This window comes from Grammomys surdaster, unplaced genomic scaffold, assembly GCF_004785775.1.
Source record: "Grammomys surdaster isolate TR1022 unplaced genomic scaffold, NIH_TR_1.0 313, whole genome shotgun sequence".
NCBI lineage: Eukaryota > Metazoa > Chordata > Mammalia > Rodentia > Muridae > Grammomys > Grammomys surdaster.
Genome location: NW_021604732.1, coordinates 1,887,379 through 1,913,541, shown reverse-complemented (window position 1 = coordinate 1,913,541; position 26,163 = coordinate 1,887,379). Strand labels below are relative to the sequence as shown.

General features: G+C 40.8%; 1 protein-coding gene across 2 annotated transcripts in view; it reads right to left on the bottom strand.

The window, feature by feature from the left end:
- Sgcd (sarcoglycan delta) overlaps positions 1–26,163 on the bottom strand; it is a 408,884-nt gene that overhangs the window by 144,095 nt on the left and 238,626 nt on the right. For both annotated transcript variants that reach the window (XM_028777651.1, XM_028777653.1), the window contains 2 exons: positions 18,328–18,415; positions 11,541–11,660 (listed from right to left, as the gene is read on the bottom strand). In XM_028777651.1, coding sequence (XP_028633484.1) covers positions 11,541–11,660; positions 18,328–18,415 — 208 coding nt within the window. The remainder of the gene's footprint in view (positions 1–11,540; positions 11,661–18,327; positions 18,416–26,163) is intronic.

Below are 26,163 nucleotides of genomic sequence, written 5' to 3'. Positions count from 1 at the left end.
TATCTATCTATCTATCTATCTATCTATCTATCTATCTATCTATCTATCTATCTATCTAATATCTATGTAGAAATGGAAGAAAAAGGAATAAAATAGCCCAAAGGCACAGACAGGGAAACAGCAACCTTTTCATGTAATGGCCAGACAGTAAATACTGGAGGCCCTGCACATGGGATGATCTCTGCTAACTTATTAATTCTCCCACTGTAGCCCTAAAACACCTATAGACCATACTTAAACTTCATTCTAATAACATATCATTTTAAGTCAGGCAGTAGCTTGCTAATGTAAACATTTATAATATTTTTCTAAAGGAGTAAGAGAAGATTTCTCTGATAAAAGACTATTTGAGACACTCTGTCCCTGTGCAATGATTACAATTTACTTTAATTGGACCCTCTATTGTAACAAATGTTTGATGTTTTGTTGTTTTTGATTTCATTGTTGTCTAGCACCCATTGCTTCTCCTGATGACAAGGCACAATTTCCTTTGCAGAACTATCCTGTCCATGTCACTTGCAGCCACTCTAACCCTGGCTTATAGAGGTGCTGTTTTCTCCTAGCACATCTAGCCCCCAGCTGGGGGGATAGGTAGGAACTTCGCCAGATTCTCATTGAGATTTCAATTAGGAAGGCACTCACTCTCTGCTCTCTGTCAGAGCTGAAGGCAGAATATAGGACTGGAAAGATCACTCACACAGTCCGAGGGAGAAAAAGAGATGCTACATTTTTGGTCTCATTCTCTGAGCTTCTGAGTGTAGCCTGTAGCCAGCTAACCTGGGGCTTTTCAACCAGGTGAGACAGTAGTTTTTTTCTAGTCTGTCTGTTTCTCTGATTTTCTGTCTCTGTCTGCCTGTCTGCCTCTGTCTTTGCGTCTGTGTGTGTGCGTATGTGTCTGCATTGGGGAAATATATACAACAGTGTGGAGGCTGGTAAAGGACCCCTTTGATTGCTCTCTACTTTATTCCTTTGAGACAGGATCTCTCACTGAACCAGAAGCTCACTGCTTCTCAGTTAAGCAGCTAGCAAACCCCAGTGATTCCTACTGTCTCCACCTCCATCAAGGTTAACGCATGCATAGCCATACTTAGCCTTTTATATTGGTACTGGGAATTCAAACTCAGATCCTCAAGTGCTCTTTCCCACAAAGCTCTTTCCTTAGCGCCTAGTCTAAAGGGTTCTCACTTTGAATTGGGCTTTTAATACGGACCATGAGGAGAGTTGTGAGTGATGAACTTGTGCCATATCATTCACTCATATAAACTCTCTCCCTATCTCCTTCCCCAGTGATGTATACATACAATCTGCTCTGAATGTTTTTATTAAAAAATATAGATTTATAACATCTCTCCTATATCCCTCAGCTGGAGCCCACCAGTACCTTATCCTATCCATAGACATCTGGCTACCTTTTCGTGTTCTTAGATAATTACATCTCTGTCTCATCTTCTAGATTAGACTGAAAATTCCGTAAGAGAGTAAGGACAATGACACACATCTTTATCTCCATGACACCAGCAGCAGAGAATGAGGATATTACATAACACACACACACACACACACACACACACACACACTAAGGACACACTCATTGAATGAATGAACCCTAACAATACCACACTAGTCCTTTCACTATGACTACTTGTTGTAAAGTTTCAATAGTTCCATGAAAAAATGTAAAAGGGTAAAAGTAATATGTGAGCAGTCCTAAAACAAGTTAAACTTCAAGACATATTTAAATTTCTATAATTTTTATGCTAATTCAAATGGCTTTAGATTTAATTAAAAATGTTTTTTTTTTCAATTGATAATACTGCAACTCAGATAATTAGCATCAAGTGGCATCTAGAGGACATGTTTAAACAAGCTAACCTGGAGTATAAATAGACCTAATTGACAATTAAAATAGCACTTCATAATTATGCTTTGTATGTAAATGCTATAATGTACAATTCATTGCTGAAGAAAATTGCTCATTAATGAAAACTAAAGCTATGATCTTGCTGTTGCCATGAAGATGTATTTAAGTGCTGGGCTTTTATGTTGTCTACTTTCTGGTTGTTTTAGACAGGCCATTCCTGCCCAGTGTTTAATAAATGTATTCTATAGTGAAAGATAAACTATATTTGGCCTTGGCTTGCATATGCACATTTATTTTGTCCTTCTTCTCTGATAGTTCAGTGGATAGATCTCATCACAAACTTAAATTTTTTTATGCCTGCTATGAAGAGAGAACTTTGTACTTCAGAAAACCCAGGGATGGGAAAAGCCCCTGTGCTCCTGAGAGGACCAGACCTGGCATCTGAAAGAAGGATGGCCTTGAAGACTAGGAGACTGGAAATCTCACCAGGAAGATCACGGCTGTTGCCTCAAGATAGGTAGGGAGTTCAGCAGGGGAAGCCGTGATTTCACAGGAAGTGAAGCCAGGGAGACACAGAGATCTCCACAAGAGGACAAAGAGTCTACCCTACTGGGACTGTGGAACTGGAAGAGAGAGGACACTTCAGGACAAGTGGAGACTGAAGAGTTTGTGGGGAACTAAGGGAGCCTTGAGTGGATGGGGAAAGGGTATGTGACATCTGCGTGACTGTGGACTGTTAACATGGGCACAGTCACATCAAAGATCAATACCTCAGGGCCATGGGGAATTAGCAAGACCTTCCTCAGGTCAGGGTCAGAATGGTGAACTCTCCATCTGATCCAAGTACTAATGTTTATAGTGGGCTAGTGTGTATGAAAACTAGCAATTGCAGTCTCCTCCTCTGCATTTTTACAGCATGAGGCTCTTGGTTAAAGAGACCTACAAAGGCTAGCCAACCCCTCCCTCTGTGCTGTACATACTAAACACGCTGAGGTTCCTGGTTGCTGCAGTAGTCGATGCCACTTCATTAGAATGTGTAAGTTCACCTCACCCCAGCTTTTCTATACATGTGTCTTTTTTTTCAATCTTTTCTTCATTCTCTGTCAGCCTTAGCCAGATTTCCAGACACAAGTCAAGCAGGTTGTGACTGGTGGTAGGGGATGGGGAGTAGGGGTGGGAGAAAAGGATGGAGGAGTGTATGTTTCAAGTGATATGGAACAAATGTTGCTGTGATAAGTAGGACTTTTATAGGTGTAGGATTTCACATCTGAAGTGTGAAAAGATTGACTGAGGATTGAATTTCAGGAAGCCCACAGATGTCTAGTATGAATCTAATAGGCTTACCATGTAAAAGAAGAAGTCAGCAAGAAAGTGGGGGAACAGAAAATTGGGGACAGCCAATGGACTAGAAGAGCTTTGTGTCCCTAGAGCTGAACTAGAGAGGGATGCTGGAAAGCCATGGACTCATTTTCTTTCCATTTTGTGATGCTGAGATACTGCGGAGGTTGAAGACTCCTGTGATTCAGATCACACATGGTAGTAAACAAGATCCATATCTGGTCATTTCTTCTCCGTGGAACTTTGGGTGGGTTTTCCAATTTCCAGGTCTCCATTTGCTTATATATAAAGAGCAAGGACAAACATTCATGCTCGTTGTGAGGTGGGTGTGAGAGCCAAAATCATTTATTCATGGTAAGTAATGATAACCCCGGCACTTTGCACTGAGTAGGCAATCCTGCTTTCCACATCCTCTAACTGCATTTATATAGTTGCTTTGCTGGGTCTCAGTAGTTAAAGATTGTTTGATCTGAAAGTTATCATCAAGAGGAAGGACTTCCTGGTAGTCATCTTAGGCTGATGTTTTGAAATCTGTAGGATGTATCAGCATCTGTGGAAGAATCTCTTAAAACTACTTGTTGGACCCCATCTCTGAATTTCTAATGCCACAATATAGAATGATACTTCAGTTTACAGCTTTAACAAAGGAACCTTAGCTGATGTTCCTTCCATAATGACCACATTGTGCATACTACTGTCATAATGAGTAACAGGAGGAACCTTACCATAGGAGGGATTCAGTCAACAGAACCCTCCAAGACTAGAATTCAACTTGGGAACACATTTATTACTGGGATCTGTTTTATTTGTGGATCTTAATTTTTGTTGCCAACTTGGCACAGCCTATAGTCAACTAGTACAAGGAAACCTCAAATGAGGAACTGTCTAAATCAGAATGGCCTGTGGACTTATCTGCTTTGAAGTAACTGGAAACTATGACATTGAACCACGTCTTGTTTTTTAGCTAAACAACTAGGAAACAGTTGACACCCTTACAAAGCTCTGTGTAATGATTAAGCCAATGTGGCTGGATCTTTGACATTATCATTAATCATTTTATTCTCTTTGCAAAATCAGGTTTTAATACATGAATCAAAAAGTACAAATGAACTATTAAGGAGACCCAAATGCATGGGAATAAGATTATCATAGTACACGATACCACTAATCCCTCTCCTGGCCACCTACTTCAGAGCTGGTAGGGCACAGGCAGTTGTGGACTATATAAGAAATATAACAAACAGTAAGCCATAGCTATATAAGCAAAGAAACAGGTGGTAGAGTGCTTGCACAGAGTGTGTGATGCCCCAGTGTCTAGCCTCAGCACCACAGAAAAGAAAGAGAAAAAGGCAAAAATTGGCTTTTTATTTAATTTTCTTATCATATTCTATGATTTCTGCTTCAGTTCCTGCCATGACTTCCCTCTGTGATGGATTCTGATCTGGAAGTGTAAGCCAAATAATCCTTGCCTGCCCATGTGGCTTTTGGTAAGAATGGTTTATAACGGCAACAGAAAGCAAACTAGAACCCCTGCACGTAGATAAAATGGGCAGCAGAGCTCTTCCCAAGTGATGAAGCTATGTTCTCGCTTGGCCTCATTGTTTATGGAGTCTGTTAGTCCCAGCTTACTTCACACGTGAATGCTCCTGTAAGCTCATAGCCAATTTCCTTTATGCACTCATAAGAGCGGTACATTCACATTCATGTCTTTCTATGTCTCCTGAAGCCCGAGTAAGCTACTAGAAGCCATCACTAAAAATATAACTTCCCATACCCTCAATGCTTGCTTGTATGCTACATATTCGACATTCTATGTGTTCTGTGCTCCCAACAGTGCTGAGAGTGCGGGATCATAGGGCAGGAGGAAGATGGTATTTGGAAGAAGAAGTCATAACCAGAGCGAAATCCATAGCTATATAAGCATAGAAACAGGTGGTAGAGTGCTTGCACAGAGTGTGTGATGTCCCAGTGTCTAGCCTCGGCACCACAGAAAAGAAAGAGAAAAAGGCAAAAATTGTCTTTTTACTTAATTTTCTTATCATATTTATCTCTCTCTTCTCTACCTACAATTTCCCTGCCCCCTCATGCCACACACATAATGTAGCCCAGGGTAACCTGTAACTTACTATTAGCATAACATAACGTAGCCCAGGCTAACCTTGAACTTGCAATCATCCTGCTTTAGTTTCCCCAAATGAAAGTCAGGATCATGAGTAGGCACCACCACATCTAGCTCTTTCCATCTTTTGCTTTAGACAGGTAGAAACTAAAGTTTAGTGAGAAAAGTCACCTTGCCCAGGGCCACTCAGACCCTAAGAGGATGAGCAAAGATTCTAACCCAGCTATGGTAAATGTTCCCATGAAGACCCATCTAGACCCGAACCTCCCAAGAGCTTGTGCTGTCTGACAAACTTCTCATTAAGCTGAAAATGAAATTGCCTAAACATTTCATTCCACACCATATGGCAAAGTCCCAGCTGACAGGAAGCTCATTTCTCCAGTATGCTGGCTGAGTTCCTTTCGCTGAAGAGATTGATGTGAAACTTGTGGGGTGGTCATTTCCCAGTCGTCAGCACTGTTAACAGTAGTTGGATTCGTTTTGATGTGTCCTTTCTAATTTTTACAGAAACAAGAAAATACTCCTAAAGATGGAGAGTGGCAGATCCTATCAACTGTTCTTTAGATGAAATATCTCTACCGACAAAACAAATAACTGGAAACTATCTCATGTCCCAGTTTTTAGGCGAGGCAAATACGGGACAGTGAGTTCAAGGATGACATTACAAAGCTCTGGATGATAAGATTAAGCCAATGTGTCTGGATATTTGGGATTATTGTGAATCATTTTATTTCCTTTGCAAAGTCAGGTTTTAATAGTGTGACATAAATCAGAAAGTACAAATGAAGTACTGGGGAGACAGAAATCCATGGCTACAAGGTTATCATAGCATGAAATAACTCCAATCCCTCTCCTGGTCAACTGTTTTAGAACTGGCAATACACCCTTGAATAAGAGCAAAGCCTGAAGGTTTGTACCCCCTCCCCATCCCTGTTCCAACCTACAAGCAGTGTGACCGTCATTTCTATAAATAGAAGCATAGTTTGTGAGGGACGAGGTCTTTGAATATTCACCTGTGGTAGAGACCCCTGAGGTTGGTGTCTGAGGCTGAGAAGTTGAGCATGGCTCTGACTATAACTGCACACTTCCTCTGGCAAGTTCCTACACCTTTTCTATCCTAAGTTTTCTTCATCCTAAAATAGGAATAATGGGGCTGGAGAGATGGCTCAGCAGTTAAGAACACTGATTGCTCTTAGTTCCTGAGTTCGGTTTCCAGCAATCACATGGTAGCTCACAACCATCTGTAATGGGACCTGATGCCCTCTTCTGGTGTATGTGAAGACAGCTTCAGTGTACTCATATAAATAAAAAATAAACAAATCCTTAAAAAAAATAGGGATAATGAAAGGAGTTAATAAAGGACTATGGTTTAAAGTGGTGCACGTTGTAGATAAAACAGCAGGCAGGGAAACTGGCTCTCTAAGTCCTACTATGCTCTCCTCACATATGGCTCAGTCCATTTCTGTCACCTGCAAGATGGTTGAGAAGATGCTGTCTACTCACAAAGAGAAAGATCAAGGTAAGTGATAGAGGAAACCAGGTGTGATCATGCATGACCACAAACCTAGCTTGTACTTTGGGAGGCCAAAGCAGGATAATGCAATTTCAAAGTATGTACATACTAATGTGCATTGTGTGGTGCTGACCAGAGCCAATAGCTCCCAGGCTTTTTACAATAAAATCATCTATCGAGGAGGCTTTAAAAAAGAGTTTGATGTGCTCAGGTATTCAAACTTCCCAAGACCTAAATGTAACTTGGGACTACATTTGTTATCAAGATCTGGCTTAAACCTGTTGCTTACCTTCTTAGTGTCAACTTGACATAGCTTAGTTGTAGAGGGCGCACGTGTGGAAATAATCAAACTCTTCAGATAATACTCCAGTGTCTGATCTATTTTCAACTCTCACCCACATTCCAAAGCAATCTTGATCTCTCAGCTGTTATACATATTGAGGCTATGTAAATTTGAACTTTGCTTTCATTTTCAGCTAGTTAAAGGGGACTGCTTGAAAACCTATTCTGTGTGTAGTTCCCATTCTACAGATGTGAACACAAAGCCCCCAAAAGAAAAGGCAGCTGAATCACTTTATAGGCAACTGCCTGATCAGGAGCTGAACTGGCCTTATACCTCAGCACCCATGTGCTCTGTGTTGTCACTCCTATTTGGCCTCTTAAGGATGGTTACTTATATCTTCTGACTGCTGAGCTGATGACATATTAAGACATAGTGACAGGGGCCCAAGTAGACTCTAAAGACTAAGGTTGAGGAGCAGTAGTAGTAGTAGCAGTGTGTGTATTTTATCTTATGATAGTCATACAAAACCTAGTATATTTGAGAGGCTAGTGGTATATCCACATAAGAAAAGGAATTTATAAATGAGTGTATATAAATGGAAGGAGGGAGGAAGGGAAGGAGGAAGGGATGTGGAGAGAAAAGAGGAGAGGAGAGGAGAAGAGAGAAAAGAAGAGAGGAGAAGAGAGGAGAGGAGAGGAGAGGAGAGGAGAGGAGAGGAGAGGAGAGGAGAGGAGAGAAATAGACAAGCACACTTAACAGTCTTACTGAGGGCAGAATGAAAGGAACAAACACCTAAGAGATGGAGCTGAAATAAGATGTAATGGACAAATGAATAGCAAATGAATAGAGAACAGATGCTAATTTATAATAAAAAGAGCTCGTAATAGTAACTCAGAACTGGCTGGTCCTGGCTGAGCACCTAGCATGTTAGCCGACTTACCCAGTCTATACAGACTACTTCGCTTCAATCTTTCCATCAAGCTTGGAAGAAGGCACTTCAGTGATAGCAGTTTCACAAATCAACAGGTACTGAGTGGTCAAATACCTTGTTCCTAAGGTCTCTTAGCTAGTATAGGAAAGATATGGGTTACAAATATTACTGGAGTAATCTTAGAGCTCAAGCTTTGAACTTCTGTGCATCAGTGAATCTTAAGGAGAAAAGAAGGAAAACCAGTTTATACCAACAGTAGCTGGGGCATGCCACACTGATGGAGTGCCATTTTGCAGAGGATACTGAGAGAAGAGCTTGGAATATAGTCTTTGTTAACTCTACAATTTCAGGTTGTGGGGATTCTTATCCTTGTTGAGAAGAGAAAGAAAATGGCTCAATGATGTCAGTAACCTGCCCCAAACGAGACAACTCACTGTGCAACATTCACAAATAAAAGCTAGATCTACTCAGGTAGTATGATTCAAACCACCACACTGGTCCCTTTCACTGGGAAACACTGTGTGCTCAAGTTGATTAATTCTGCAGGAGGAACACAGACATTTGTTCAGCTTTACTTCTAAACACGAGAAATGGAGAGATGTCTCAGCCATTAATTGCAATTGCTGCTCTTACAGAGGGCCTAAGTTTAGTTCCCAACACCCACATGACAACTTACAAAAATGTACAACTCCAGTTCTAGAGGATCAGAGGACCTCTTCTGACCTCCAAGGACACCAGGCACACACATGGTACACATATATACATGTAGGAAACACACACCCATACACACCCACACTGACTCCCCCAATAAAAATAAATCTTTATGAAAAATGAAAAGAAAATTCTTAAACAGTAACCAACAGATTGGGAAAAGATCTTTACCAATGCCACATCTGATAGAGGGCTAATATCCTATATATACAAAGAACTCAAGAAATTAGACTCCAGACAACCAAATAACCCTATTAAAAAATGGGGTATATTGCTAAACAAAGAATTCTTAACTGAGGAAACTTGAATGGCCAAGAAGCACCTAAAGAAATGTTCAGCATCCTTTGTCATCAGGGAAATGCAAATCAAAACAACCCTGAGATTCCACCTCACACCAGTCAGAATGGCTAAGATCAAAAACTCAGGTGATAGTAGATGCTGGTGAGGGTGTGGAGAAAAAGGAACACTCCTCCATTGTTGGTGGGATTGCACAATGATGCAATCACTCGGGAAATCAGTCTGGCGGTTCCTCAGAAAATTGGACATAGCATTACCTGAGGATCCAGCTATACCACTCTTGGGGATATACAAAGAAGATGCTCTAACATACAACAAGGACATATGTTCAACTATGTTCATAGCAGCTTTATTTATAATAGCCAGAAGCTGGAAAGAACCCAGATGTCCTTCAACAGAGGAATGGATACACAAAATGTGGTAATTTACACAATGGAGTATTACTCAGCTATTAACAACAACGAATTCAAGAAATTCTTAGGTAAATGGATGGAACTAGAAAATATCATCCTGGGTGAGGTAACCCAATCACACATGGTATTCACTCACTGATTATTTGATTTTAGCCCAGAAGCTTGAAATACACAAGATTCAACTCACAGACCACATGAAGCTCATGAAGAAGGATGAGCAAGTGTGGGTGCTTCAGTCCTTCTTAGGAGTAACAAAATACTCAAGGGAGCAAATATGGAGACAAAGTGTAGGACAGAAACTGATGGAGGGGCCGTCTGGAGACTGTTCCACCTGAATATCCATCCCATGTGAGGTCACCAAAGGTAGATGCTGATGTGGAAGTCAAGAAGTGCATGTAGATAGGAGCCTGATATAGCTGTGTCCTTAGAGGTCTGCCAGAGCTTGAGATATTCAGAGGCGGATGCTCACAGGTAACCATTGAACTGATCAAGGGTTTCCCAATGGAGGAGTTACAGTGAAGACTGAAGGAGCTGAAAGGGTTTGCGACCCCATGAGGAAAGCAACAATACCAACCAACCAGAGCACTCAGGGTCTAAACCACCAGCCTGGGAGTACTTAGGGAGGGACCCATGGCTAGAGCTGTATATGTAAGGGAGGATGGTCCTGTCAGGTATAGATGGGAGAGGAGATCCTTGGTCCCATGAAGGCTGGATGCCGTGTGTTGGGGAATTTGAGGGTGGGGGGTGGGAGTGGGGCTTAGGTGGGGGCACATCCTCACAGAAGCAAGAGGAGGGAGGATGGGATAGGAGGTTCCTGGGTGGGAGCAGGACAATGAGTTAAGGGGATAACATATGAAATGTAAACAGAATATCCAATTTAAAAAAAAAAGAAAATTCTTTCCTTTCATTCTGTCTTTCCTCCTCCACTGCTTCCCCAACTTTCTTTATTTCATTTTATGATTCAGAGCCTTACTCTGCAGCCCAGAGGGGCCTAGGGCTCACTGTATAGCTTCAGCTTTACAACAGTCCTCCTGCCTTGTGAGTTCTGAGGACAAAGATGTGTGCAATCACTCCTGGATTGTAAGTCTATTGAAGATTGACTTCTCAAACCTACGAACCAGAGCTTCTGATTCAGTTAACTATGGTTAGATCTTTAAGCCAAACTTCAAAAAACCTTCTTGGATTTTTTATTTTTATTTGCAACCAGGTTGAGAATTCACCTGCATCCAGCTGTTGGTTTGTGAGAAAAGCATGTCCTACATGAATACTTCCTTACATGAGCACACATTGGAACCCAAAGATAACAGTTGAAACCTTAACCCAAACAATTTCACAGTGTGAGCAAGGCTCTTTGGGAAATCAGAGTCCAAGCAGGTCAACCTAAAGAACCTAGGAAAGTGGCCTCACTTACACAATGATACACAATTTGCTTGTGTTTGAGCTTCTATAGCATCTAGAGATTATATGGCTTAAAACTACACTCACCTCCTCCACCTACAGTTTTGGAACCTAGAAATTTAAGACCCAGTGTCATTCTGGTTGGTTTCTGAAGAGGACTCTCTTCTAGATACAGACTAAGTTGTCCTTGAAGTTCTATATGTAAGGAAAGAGAAAGGGCAAGGGACACAGATGAAGAGGGGAGGGGAGGAGGGAGGGAAAGGTGAACGGACACATATGTAGAGGAGGGAGGAAGGAGAGAAAGGTAAAGGTGGATGGGAGAAGAGGAAGAGAGAAGAGGAGGAGAGAAGAGAGAGTGGGAAGAAAATGAAGAGAGGAGAGGGGAGGAGAGCAGGGAGAGGGAAGAAGAGGCAGAGGGCGAAGGGAGCACAAACTACCTAATAACCACCTTCTTCATTTCCTTATAAGGAACTTCACATTACTGATAAAACTCCAGCCTCAGGGACAAATAACCTGATAAAGGTATAAGTCTCCAAGCATTGTCATACTAGAGGGTTAGAATTTTAATGTTTTCATTGGGGACAGTCACAAACATTCAATAGATGGCACCATGTTATTTTCCCTTGAAAATGTAGATGATATCATCCAGCCAATTGCATGTTTAAAAATCCCTCACCTAAGACTCTCAATCTCTCGGCTCCCACGACCACTTCACTGTCATCCGCAGAAAAGAGCAATTTTCCAGAAACAGTTTTTACTTCAAACCTTTTGCCATATGCTTCCACAGCCTTCGGACCTAAAAGAGAAAGAGAGAAAGAAAGAGAGGAAGAATACATTAGCCTTGTCACATGTCACTACAAACGCTTTCTGTAGACATATGTGCTCCACGGGATTGTGTCTGATTTTAATGTTAAATGGATTGGTTGTCTGAAGCTGGACATGGAAATCAGTGTCTTGACTACCTCATCTTGCCAATTGCTTTTAATCACAAGGTCCTGGGATGTGTTTTTAGAGGTCACCTTATTCTTCTTAAAGAGTCATGCTTGAATGAAATTTCTCACTGCTAGCCTCAAATTAGTGTCAAACATTTCGGGCTTTTGATCAAAAGTGTCGGGATTCAGAGTATCATTGTTCCTTGTGGGAACTAACCATCTTCAGTCAGTTGTAAATATCATGAAGGGCTCTTGTAAGTTCAGTTGAAATATGTCTATTTATACCCCTGACCTAATGGCTGAAATGGAGACAAATATATCTTCTTAGTAGACAGATAATTTCCAAGCAGAAATGGCTATAATATATGATAAGCAATCCCCCTCCAAGTTGTTAAGTCTTTTATAATAGGAATTAATTTAATAAAAGTACACTGAGTTTATTCTGTGGTATCAAATGCTGTTCTTGAATACACACTGTCTACATCAGTGTATAAGTAAGTGCTCTGGCCCCACTGCACCTGTATCCTGATGGAGTCAGACTCATACAGATTCAATTTCTTTATTCATTTATTTTATGTATATGAATGTTCTGTCTTCATGCACACCAAGATTGGGCATTAGATCCTATTACGGATGTTAGTGAGCCACCAGGTGGCTGCTGGGAATGGAATTTAAGACCTTTGGAAGAACAGTCAAGTGCTTTAAACCATGGAGCCTTCTCCCATCTTGATCCAATTTATTAATGCATCAGAAAATTCCAGAGTTTTAGCAAGAAAGCAAGACTGGTTAATATTTCTGAAGTCCTGACAAGAGACTATCTGAGCTGGGGCTTCACCAGTACCTTTGTTTCAGGTGACTCCCAAAAGCTGGTCTACATGAAAGCATCTGAGTAGCCAGGGGCAAGATCATACTTATTTGAATCTAGCTCTGATCAAACGGAGTCTAGAAAAATTTTCAGGTAAAGTCGACAATATCTTCCCAAGGAACCCAATTGTATTCCAACATTGTTGTCTGTTTGATTCCTCTTAGGAAAATTTCAAGAGAGCACTGTTTAAAATAAATTGATATGAGATGACCAACAGGAATGTACCTGCAGAGAGGAGGGGTTAGCCATTGCAGGGGCCAAGAAAGCATGTCACAGACAAACACTGGCATAGGAACGAAAACCTGCCGTAAGGACTTGCTGTGGAATCTAAGGTCCATTCTGGCTATTTGGGGACGAGGAGGTAGGCACTAAGTATGCAAGATTTAGATGAAGTATTTTCAAGATGTGGGAGTAATTTTGTGATTGGCTCTTCCAAAAACTCTTATCTAGAAATGGGAAAGAGCTGTGCAAAATGGCAAAAATGGTGTTGGATTAACAAAAGACACTGATGTCACCTGTGATAGGGATGTGTGTGGGGGGGACTTGAGATCTGGAGAAAGCTGGTGCTTTTGTGTATGTTTAGAGATGTGTGTGCGTGCATGTATATGCACTTATGCATTCATACACAAATGTTTTCATATATGTGTATATATTCTCCCTGTCTGTATGTATGTGTTTTGATGGCTCCATCTGTCACGGTTCCTTAAGGACCCAATCTAGAAATGTTTTAGGAAATTACTTAAGGTTAGGCAGAGGCTTGGCTACTAGAACCAGACCAATTCCTTATGTATTTGGGATGACATTTTTTTTTTTAATTTTTGTCACAAGTATAGGGCTTAGAGCCAAAAGCCCACCCTCTCTCTTAGTGTGGTCGCCTTTATCTTTGCCATCTGGATTCTTCTAATGAGATGGTTATAATGTATTGAGCATTATTAATAGTGTGTCTCTTTGTACAGTTTGCTCATTCACTTACAACCATTTAGCAGCCCTCCTCCTCTGCTGTCAGAACATTCATATTTACCCTCTCACATGAAAAGGTGTGTAGGAAAGGTACTTTCATGAGCCAGAGACTGAAGCAGCAGCAGAGATCATATAGAATTTAGAAGCATTGTGAGCCCTGGAGATGATCTTCTCTGGTTACACAGAAAAAGAATAATCATTGTGAGCCCAGGGCTCCCTCAAGGTCACTGTGGGAGCAACGGAAAATCTGAGAGTGGAATCCAGCTCTCACAATGCTATATGGAACACACAGGATATCTGCCTGTTTAAGAAGGCGAGAGGGCTGGATTCAGCACACTCAGAACATCCAGGAGATACCATGTCTGATGAAGAGGTAATGTAGAAGTCGATGACAAAGAACTCAAGGAAATCTTGAAGAACAGCAATGTATAAAAGATTTAGTGTAAGTATTCCCGTGTGAGTTAAGATGTAGCTATCTAATTGATGCCATTAAAATCTTAAGTGAAATCTATATTTCTTATCAATTCTAGAAGGATAACTCTGCTTGGAGGGAAGGAGATCAGAGATGAAGAGACAATATACTAATGATAAATGAATGAACAATCTCAGGATGGACATGGGGCCAGGGCAGTTTGCCCATGCTAGATCTAGTCATATGGAGGTATGACAGTGGGAGACAAATGCTTAATCTTTGCATCCATGAACCTGGCAAGATTGTCAGACTCGGCTTCAGGTTTCCTGGATGTAGTCTGTGCTCACTCTGGACTCTGGAACAGTATGTGAGACTTATCAGGGGTTATACTGAAAGAGACCACAGCAAACAGAGCATACAAAACACAATTAAGTTATCTTCCTTTTCAGAGAACCATAAAATATGAAATAGAATTCAAGGGCCAAAACTAGTTGCCAACATAAAACACAGCAAAACAAAGATTTAGCCAAAGCCCTCATAGTGAATACTGGCTAGTTGATGCAGACAGCTTTGTCCTTTGTTGGTTTTACCTAGAGATGCCAAAATTCCCAGGGCATGGCTGGAATCTTTAAAGATGACTCTAGAGTGAAATGCTGGTGAACTTGGAATGTATCCTGGAAGCCCCTCAGTGAATCTACAGCTGTGTGGGACTAGAAAAACATGACTTCTGAGGTGAAGCTCATCTTTGGTTAATGCCTTTCTATGGGTGGCAGACTATGTGTGAAGTGGCTCTTCAGTCTCCTCTCCTCAACTGGGAGGAGAAGGCAAGGCCTCAAGTTGCAGGTATTGTGACCACAAGGAATCTGAAGACAAAATGGCCTGGTGATTATTATTAAAGATTTTCCTTTGGGACTAGGACCCTTTCTCCCCTTAAAGCTGTTCTTCTCATAGGTTCCAGGGTTCCAAAGATGGATTGTCCTAAGATATTCAATCAACAACATTGTGAGGCAAAATGAATTGATGGCCTGATTTTAGTTCTACCTCTGAAAATAATGCCTCATGCAAAAAGATGACCTGAACTTGGAACATCAGGCTTTCTGGTGGACTTTTGAGATATTTCCAAAGCAAATAGGCATTTTGGTATCCTTGGGACTGCATTGCTTGGGAGACATGAGGTATTTCCTTTGTAGAATTGCACATCCCATGTAATAGGAATTAGAAGGCATTATGTTTTACCTTTTGTCCCCAGCATTAATTTCTCATGCACCTCATTTTAAGAGTCAGGATTGCTGTCTTCCACCTCCTAAGAGGCAGTAATTTAGGAATGCAAGATCAAAAGACAAAGACTACTGGAAGGCAAGAGAAGAAAGAGAGGAAGAGGGTAGAGATTGGAAGAGGAGACCAGAGGATCCAGTGGTTGGGGGCAGAGAGAGCGGGAACATAATAGAGAGGAAGAGTGGTAAGAGATGAGTAAGGGAGAGGGAAATATGAAGGAAGAAGAATAGGGAGAATAGATGGAGGATGTAAAGAAGGCAGGAGGGATGAAAGAAAGAGGAGGGGAAGATGGATATGGAGAGGGGGAGGGGAGGTTTGAAGGAAAAGGAAGATGAAGAGAGAAAAGAGAAGAGAGGGAGGAAGGTTCTCTTTAGAGGAGTAACGGTCATTTTCTTCTTTATCAAAACTGTCTTTCAAGTAAACCTAATTTCCCACAAATGGCAACTCATCAACAGGCTAGATCAGTTCATTTTGAGCCTTGGGATCTGGGAGCTGGAGGTTGGATTTATCTCCTTCCTGAAGGCAGTTCTCACACACGCTGCTTAAATCACTGCTTACTGGAGCTGTTTATTTAATTATTTAGCACTGGTGATTGGAGGCCAGATGTTATATAAACAAAGCCTACCATCCAGATGCTAGCTATAACTGTCTGTGGATCACAGGCTCTATTGGGCAGCATTTCCACAGACCCAGGAGCTTCTCAGCTGTGTATGACCAGTCCACTTCAGGGCTATGTCACTCCTGATACCCAACTGCAGCTTTGTTCAGGGAAGGGGAGCAGGGCTCTGTGTGCAAAGGCACCTGCTTCCCTCTGATTCAGTTGTTAGTAGGGCTCTGGAAATTCTAGTAACAGTAATGTTAGGGGGTGGTATTTAGGTTACTGTCCTCTCAAAATATCCATCTTTATTCTTTTCTCTCCACCCTGAAGTCAAATGGCATTTTCTTCTGGAGTTCTAACAATTTTCACACAGACACACAATTTTTCCTTTCTCTGTGGGGTATATACAATGCCTCTCTGTCTATCACTTCTTGTAAACCTACAGAGGGTACGTTGATAATACGGCTCAACACATGATGTTGTCTATGAGACCCATGCTTACTAGTTGAGCCATTTTTAAGAACATCCAATCCTTGTTTAAACTGTTCCAATTCAAAGCTTAGAACCTTATGGGTATTTCCCACAGCTGTTAGGAACAGATCTTCTGCACTAAAAACAACCACACGTGCACAGCCCATGGACACATCTGCAGCTTGCAGTTGAGTTACGCTCAAAGACAGCAAGTGTAGCAAATAGGATGAGGCTTCAGACTATCATTAAAAATCTCTTTTACAGGAGCTGGGGAGATAGCTCAGATAGTAAAATTCCTGCTGTGCAGGCATTGAGGACTTAAGTTTGGATAGCCAAGTCCCATGTAAAAGCTGGACATGCTAGCCGTGACTGTAACCATAGTGTTAGCAGGATGGGGGAAAGAGGGGTAGAGAGGTAGGTAGAGATAATCAAAATTTTCTTATTATTAATTGGCTAGCCAGTGTAACCAAAAGGTACCCTTTGGCTCAGTGAGTGATGCTGTTCCAAAAATAAGGTGGAGAGTGATGGAGAGAGCTAACTGATGTCAACATCTGCCCTTCATACACACATATGGGCACATGAAAATACGTATATGGACATATACATATAATCATTTACTTAAATATACCACACACTCGTGCATACACATACACACCACACACACACACACACACACACCCCGTAAACATCCTCTACTTTCTTCTGTTGAGTACAGCTGGTCTTTCCTCTACTGTTGAAAAGGAAAAGCATGACCATTTGCCCAAATTAAAAATGGCAACTTCCATTTTAAGGCCTATGACCTCCAAAGCCATGGGCTTTTGGCTCAGATTACAGAACCAGTCATTAAATTACTTCCTGGGAAACAGGCCTCATCCAATCAGAAAGGAGTTAGATACCTCATAACTGTTGAGTTACTGCTGCATACATAGGCATGTCTTGGTAGGTCAGCATTGTAGCACGTAGGGTCATGTGATCAGTCATGCGATTAAAGTGCCTTCTAAATATTTATCTTATGCCCACAGACCCAGATTGCTCTTGTGCTTAGACAGAGAACCTTCTTTTTGTCATGGAAACCCAGTAGTGGAGAGATTCATTACTCATCAAAAAAGTGCTAAGGAATGAGTCTGAGTGCTCAGTCCTAAATGAGATATCTATATTAACTCCTGCTTCACCAAGGCTCAGGCATCTTTGCAGAAGATGAGATCGCAATAACATAAGAGCTGAACAAAAGGGAGTAGTGCTGTGAAATGCTGGCTTCTGGACCTAATGGGGCTATCACTTTCACAAACCTAGCAGTTGTGGTTACTTGCACAAGACTATATAAGCTCAGAACATCCCAAATCTCAGTGTAGATGAGGTAGACAATCTCCAGGACCCACTCCTTACCAAGGAGCTACAGACAGTGGATAGTTTCTGGGGGAGAGAAAACCATTCTTTTTTGAGGATGTGGCCACTAGTAAGTTTTTCATAGCCTACTGAATAGCCCTTGACCTGTGATTGTATGGACATCATTAACTGGAATTAGTAGGCTATTAAGATAAAAGGACATTAAGTTGGGAAAGGCTATGCTGGAGAGAGTTGGAGGGAGGAAATGGGAGTTATATGATCACACTTCATTGTATACATGTATGAAATTCTCCAAAATGAACAAAATTTAAGAGGGTTTTTTTTTCCTTGATTGAGGCAGTTGGCTCATGTTTAGAGGCCACAATCTACTAAAAACAACTTTTCCACAAAAACAAGTGTCATGGCACTTGGTAAGTAAAACATGTGAACAGATAGGACAGTATCTTTTAATAGAATCAGAGGGTACAGCTGAATTTTCTTTTTCTACACCATAAACAGCCATCACTACCTTGTTCAGGTTCATGCGATATTTCACAAGACAGTATAGTCTGCTTTGTCTGGGTGTGGATAGACCAGCCATTTGTCTATTTGTTCTCCTCTTACCTGTCACCAGCTGAGTCAGCACTTTTGTCTGGTCATTGAGAATGTTCACTGTCACGTTCCTGGCAGATTTGAAGTATAGAGCATTTCCCTGTAATAAGAAAATAGAAGAAGAGCATGAAGGTGGCAGATTGCTATAATTAAGGAACTGTAATACCCAATCTCCAAGGAGCTGACCTGCCTTTAGCCATATCCTGGATGATCCATCTTTGCTTTAGAGGTCCAGTTGTGTGGTAATGGGTACACATAGTCACTATAGATTTCCTCCAAAAAGACAAACCTCTAAAACTCCCCCTCTCCACATACACAACTGAATAAGAGATAGCTGAGCTTTTTTTGTATCTTCATGTGGATAAGAGTTAGCCTTGGAGCACAGGAGCAACTGATCACCTCTAAGCCCTGTCTCTTCTAGTCCACAGTTGCTCCAGAGGAACCATGCAGCTTCCATAGGTAATATCAGAAAGGTAGGATGAATACCTGCTAGTCAGTAGAATCCTCTGTGGAAGGCTGACAGCATATGCATAAAGAACCTAGGAGAGACGACATCTCCAGGTAGATCTCTGCCAGCCCGTTTGTCTTTTTCTAGTTTCTAGAGCTTTTTTCTTTCAAATACTCTCGGCTACTCTCTACCTATGCTACCTTTTCACTTTAGAATGAAATTCAGAACATGGGATGACATAAATTCTCTGGGACAAGCCTGATCTTAAACCTCATGGGATGCATAATCTCTGTTGAAACCATTAAACTCTGTGCTATCTTGGTACACAGTCAGTCTTCAAAAGGACATATGCAAGGAGGCATGACTATATGTCAAGAAAATGTCACCATGGTAACAATCATTCATATATACATATGATTTCAGGGCTGTTCATTTGGTATTGAATAACCAATTTCAGGGATCCTACCTGTGGGAGACTTATTGTCCTGCTCTCAGAATTCCTTAGTTGCCTATAGTTTTATGCCTAGGCTGGCTCTCTATGATTTATTAATTCATATACGTGTGTGTGTGTGTGTGTGTGTGTGTGTGTTTGTGTGTACATGTGGAGGCCAGTGGACAACTTACGCAAGTCAGTTCTCTTCTCTCACCAAGTGGGTTCCAAGAATCAAACACAGTGGTTAGGCTTAGTGAAAAATACTTTTACAGTATGAGTCATTTTGTTTGCCTGTTTCTTTTTATCAACATATCAAAACACTATACACTTTAGCATTAATTGTTCAAACATTCTGGCATCTTGGAAGATAGACTCTTGGCTACATCAGAGTTTAAACAAAGAGCTTCATTCTTGCCCATGGCTTTTTCTTATGACCTTCCAGTTTACTTGTAATAGAAAGGCTACCAGGAAAAGGGCATGAGAGGACACAACAAGGGGAAGAGCCTAACATGGCAACTGGGTCCCTTTGTTGTCTGACTGCTTCTGACTGGAACCAGGAAAATGTCAGCCACATAAGCATTCCCAAAGACCTCTGATGTATCAGAACAAGTGAGAAGTTGCAAGTCAAGCCAATGTGTGACCTCTCTGCTTCTTTTCTGTTTCTTGCACTGTCCCACTCACTACTGTTACCCTCAAGCTCACCAGAAGGTGACCTAGGAGGACAGGGAACCCAGGGAAACCTATGGGGACTCAGATGGATTGGCATAAAGCAATCTGCAGAACTCATGTGGAAGCCAAGAGCAAGGAGTCAGACTGTGTCCAATCAACCTGGTCCTTCTGGATGTGGGATATGGACTTCAAGGTATGGGATAGACGCCAAAGACTATAGTTTGTGCTGGAATTTGTAACACACAGATGCTTTCATGGAGAAGAGTTCCCCACATCTCCAGTTCTCTCAAGCAGACTCGCAGAATACAGTGTAATCTTTTCTTGATATCTTGGGGTCACTGGCATGAACATTATTCACACCATTCTGTCCTCTGGTGACTACAGAATGCAAGAGGCCATTTCGACACCAAATGGCTCCATCCTGCTGACATTTAAAATTATTGTATCTGTTTAAAAATATATTATTTATTCTTATATTGAAACAGAGCAGGTAAATGTCACATCTGCAAGACTTACAGCAAAGAGCAGCAATTCAGGTCTTTTCATCCCTGCAAAAGCTTTCAATACAGATGCAGGCTTCCTCAGGGATGTTGCACCCTGTAGCTCACCATGTCCTTTTCTGCCATCTCCAGGGCTATCAACTTCAGATGTTATTCACGTAATTTCTCCAGTGGTGTGGGCTCTACTTAGCTTTGAGTAAAGCATTATTCTTAGTTTGTACTATGATGATGTATGTGTTCTTTACAGCTGAGCCAAGGAATATGTCTACATATTTGTGAGTTAGAATGAGAATGGCCCCCATAGGCCATGCGTTTGAATGTTTAATCGCCAGTTGGAACTGTTTGGGAAGCACTGGTGATGCATAGCCCTGTTGTATGAGAAGGTATACAGACAAGGCCTTGATTGAAGCTTTGGCTGGGGCCTGGAAGGGAGTCACACAGACCAAAGAGGTGATCTGACTTGGTGGGAGGGCAGCTCTTAACTAATTTGCTGGAGTAACTCAATGGGCAGCCCTCATTTTACCTGATATCAGGTAAACAGATCGTCAGGTGCTACAGATGTTCCAGTTGCTGACACAGTACACAGCTGGGTGGAAACACATGCAACCAGCTGAAACCCAGTATCACAAGGGATATCCCCTGCACTAGATGTGGATATAAGAGGGAAAGGAGGTTGGGCATTTGTCCTATACTGGACTGACTTTAAATTAAACCTTCTGATTTCTCCACCTCACTCTTGATTTCAACTTTTTGGGTATCCCAGCGGCCAGAGACCCTCCTGTTTGAACTGTTATCTAGAAATTAAAGAAAATGTTTTGTCTTCTAATAGGTAAAGAGGAGGAGTTTGTCTTGCTGGGTTCCCTAGAGTGGGATCTGAGGACACATGATTACCTAACTGGTCATCTTTATCCAGTCTTCTTTTGGGCCCCTCTCCAGCATGCACAGTGAGTTTCTCTGGTGGGTTTTCATATATTTGTATGTCTAGGACATAAGTCATCCTGTTCTACACCCTGACTTCTAAACCTATAAACAATCCACCTACCAAGTCTCACCAGGTCTCTGCTCCATGGTCGGCTCATATCTCTTTTGGTCTTACTGAAAGGCTACAAGCTTTGCCATTTTGGCTATCTTTTATTACATACTTAATATAGTCCAGTTGTTACTGATTCTTCTTTGTCTGTTATTGCTTATTCTCTTCTCAATGACCATATGTCTTCATTCCTTCCTAAGACTTTTTGCAAGCAAGCAAGAGTGAGTTCTCACAGCTGCTGGTTTGTGTTTGTAGAATTACCTTGTGCCATGCCCACCTTAGTGGAAAAGTCTGTCAAAATTGTGTGCAAGTAACCAGCAGGCAGTCGCTAGTCTAGATACCAGGAGCTTATTTTAGATATTCTCTGTATATTAATTAGATGCTTGGCTCATGTCAGCTCCTGTACCAGGCTCTGGAGAGTTGGAAACATGAATAACCTTTATTTTTGAGAAGTTCCCAGCCCAGGAGGAGATCTAGTGAATGCCAAATAACTATAATAACAATGTGATATCAATTCAATTGAGACTTAGGCTCTCATGGTAGGAGACACACAGATTTTAATATTTGCACTAAATCCAACCCAGATCACCACAGTCTGTTTTGATAGGATATAGTAGCCTGGTGTTTCTTATCTGGATAATCCTGTACTGTGGTACATTTTCCTTGCCCAGTGAGGAGCTAGCAATCTGTTCTGGAAATCATAACAGGGAAAACACAAGATAGCACATAAACAACTGGCACACTTTGGGAGGGGTCTCTGAACTGTGCATGAAGTTCAGAGGAAAAGAACCAGCTGCTATCATCCTGGGGAGAGTCCTCCCAAGGAGAGCCAGGATGGCTTTTTGTTTGTTATTCCTCACACAAAGGCAAGAGGAATTACAACTGCTTCTATCATCATAGGCATCTAAGCATAGGCATAGCTTTGGGTCAACCATTTCTCTTTGGGTCTCATCTTCTGCATTTATGAAGTGAGGTTCAAGATTACACAGTGTAGAGAAAGAAAAAAAATACGTACGAAACCATTCTGTCACAGTAAAGAAGGCAACAGAAAAGCTACCTTAGAAGAACATCTTGGAGCAGTGGTTCTCAACCTTCCTAATGCCATGACCTTTTAATACAGTTTGTTATATTGTGGTGACCCGCAACCATAAAATCATTTCATTGCTACTTCATAACTTTATTTTTGTTACTATTATGAATCATGATGTAAATATCTAATATGAAGGATATCTGATATGTGATCCTCAAGAGTATCTTGACCCACAGGCTGAGAACCACTGCCTTAGAGAAACTGCTGATTCTAACACAGAAGCCAGGAGTCTACAAGCTGGGCATGGAGCACTATCCATGGCTAAAGGGATATCTTTAAAACACTATGAAAATCCAAAACACCTTCATAATGAGAGCCTGTCATAGGGACATGGGGGCACTGGAAAGCACTGACCAAATTTAAACAACATAAGGAATAAAATAAGGTCATACTGAATTATAATTCAGAATGTAGAATAAATATTCATGCACCTATACAACTATACACAAATGAATGGCTAAATAAATTGTGAAGAGTTATAAAGTGCCCCATGTAGACAAATTACAGATAATTTACATAGAGAAAACATTTGCTGAAGACAAACTGAACATAGTGCTTTCCTTTGAATGTGAAAAATATAGAAGGGGGGCTAAAAGAATTTCTTCAGAGCTAAGAAGACTGATAAACACTCTGTCCAGTCAGGTGACCAAGGTCAAGAACATCAACAGCAATAAATCACATTGATAGCAAGTGTCATGGATATACTGTAAGGAAAACAAACACACAAACTCAACAGTGCTCCTTTTATTTAAATCCATGACTTCCTCTACTCACGAGGCAAGTCTCAGTTAAAGCCCATTTCATAAAATGCCTGACTCGTATTTCTCACAATTCTCAAGGTCACCAAAGCAAAATGTCTGAGAAACTGTCAACAGCCAGTAAGAGACTAGGGAAATGTGGCAACCAGATGCATTAGGATGTTCTTGATAAGATCCCGAGGAGGAAAGAGGGACATTGGGCAAGAATTAATCTGAGGAAAGGAGAGATTTTAATTAAAAACAACCTATCAGCACTGGTTTGTTAATTGTGTCAAGATGTTTTATTGATATCAAATGTTAGTAAAATAGTCTGGATGTGGGGTAGATAGGAACAGTGAACACTCTTCAGGGATTTTCTGCAAATGAAGGTAAAAGAAAGTGGGTCTTTTCTTATATTAGGTTGGTAAGTTCTAAGCTCAGGATTTCAGAAAGTTCTTGCAGAGGCATCTGCCCCTGTGCAGGTGAGCAAGATATTATGCCAGAGATAAGTGATTTCAATCTTTGCTTGATTGTATTAGAAAGTTTCTCTTTGTCCAACTTTTTCATGGCATTAGATATACCAGAAGAATTATTTTTGGAGACTCTTACAGTTGTTTCCTCATCTGAGAGCTCCTTTTAGCATGATTATTCTTCCCTGATCAGCTGACAAGAATCAGGGAGGTCAGAAACCACTGGCTCCTTTGTGGTAGCTATCATACAATATAGTCTCATAATTAACACTGAAACAATACAAAATCTTGTGTTCTAGAAAAGAAAACAGTACAGTTGTAAACTGGATTTGTCATTAGCTCTTTTCTAAGTGGTCACATGTAAGTTTTTCTTCAGTATGTACCAAATGTTGGTGACATCATCATTATTCACTAGATACTTTATGTAGATATCATTTAAACAGCAAATATTTAAAAAAACAGCACTTTCAATTTTGCCCAGGGTATTTTTTTTGTAACTATGCTTAGATGGATTTCTATTGTTTGCAATGTATTTCCAGTATCGAATAATGAAGCCATCCTGTGACTCATTTGCTCAAAATAATCTGGGAAACAGTCCAGTTATTCCAGCACAGCTTTCTAGTTCAGTTCCTCTGCTATGTGCCCAAATTTGGGTGCATCTTAGTTACTATCATCACTTGCAGCTGACGGACTGTTCTGTTTCAAGAATTCCTTCCCGGCATCACGGTCACATGTCAATGTTACAAGGAGACAACCAGTTCTTCTGGTACCCAGTAAATCCCTGGCATCCATTAAGCTTTCAATAAATATTTGTTGAATATCTGAATGTGCAAACCAAATTAAGAGTTAACAGAGAGTGACCATTGTCAATAAATGAAGCAATCAACAGAAGTCTGTCAGCGACTGGGTTTTGCAAAGGTAAGTCATTAAGCACTGACTAATGTGGTCATTTGAAAACGGGAATAAGAGCAATGGGGACATGGTAGCATTATAGACATTTTTTTTCAACAAATATTTGTCCACCACCTAATTCAGTGAAAGGAACTATAGCGCTACAAATGATATTTGAGCTGCCTTGCCTCTGGATAATCAGAAGCCACAGCACAAATCTTTACCCCAAAGTATTGATAAGATAAAGATAAAAGAATGCCAGAAACCTTCCCTGGGTTATGAAGCACCTATGCTATATGTGGTGTCAAGTGACTCATCTTTCCACTGCTCTGTGTCAATCTATTCTACTAATACCCTCACAGCATCTTTGAGGTTCAAAGTGCTGTGCCAAGTGCTTAGCAGGTGGCTTATGATCCTCTGGACCTCACAAGTCTACTGGGGCAGGGATGGGGGTAAGTATTAAACTTAGATCTCCATCAATAATAATGAATTTGCAACTGCAGTATGTGAAATGAATGGAGAATGCAGAGGAGACGTTGCATTGAGGGCTCACATAGAGACCAAGCTTTACTCAGGCTTTTGGGGCAGGCCTTTCCTTTATTGTTTTTATTGGTATATAATCACACAAAGTATTGTGCATGTTTCACGTAGACTGTTATTTCAAGTATATCTAATGCTCTAACTATATTTGCCCTTCCCTTTAGTTTCCTTTATCTCCCCTGCCACCAATTGCTAGTCTCTCTTCTATTCTCCTTTGTGATTATATATGTATGCATCTATATGCACATAGGCATACACACACACACACACACACACACACACACACACACACACACGGTTTTACATAACTATACAAATTTAAGGTCCCACAAATGAAAGAAAATAAGATTCTTTGGGATTAGACTTATTTTGTATGACATGATGATTTCTAGTTGCATCTATTTTTCAGGAAGTGACAAAAATATTGTTTTAATGACCGAATTGTATAATATGCCACATTTTCTTGATCTATTCATCTGTTGATGGATACCTACCTAGGATGATCCCATATCTTGGCTACTGTGAGCAGAGTAGCAATGAATGCATAGCTAAACATTTCTGTGGTATAAGTCCTTGACCTATAGACCAAAAACTGGTATAGTTACATCATTGTAACCAAAGGATCTTTTCAAGAACCTCTATATTTCTTTTCTTTACTTCTTTTTAATTTTTAAGATTATCACACAATATAAGTGGGATCTTAAAATGAAGCATGTTTTAGTAGGTTCTCCTGAATCTCTCTCTCTTTTCCATCCACTTTGTCACCAAGGAAAGTATTCTAAGTCACCATACTGATTTTCATAGTACCTAGACCAATTTACATTCCTGTTACTAATATTTAAGAGCTTCTCTTCTCCCATATCCTTGCCAGTATTTGTTGTTTGTTTGTTTAATGAATGAGGTGAAAATAAATCAATGTAGTTCTAACTTGCATTTCTTTGATTGTTAAAAATATTGAATATTTTTCCTTTTTATGCTTATTGGCCATCTGTACTTCATCATTTGAGAATGGCCCATTCATTTTATTACCTTATTTATTG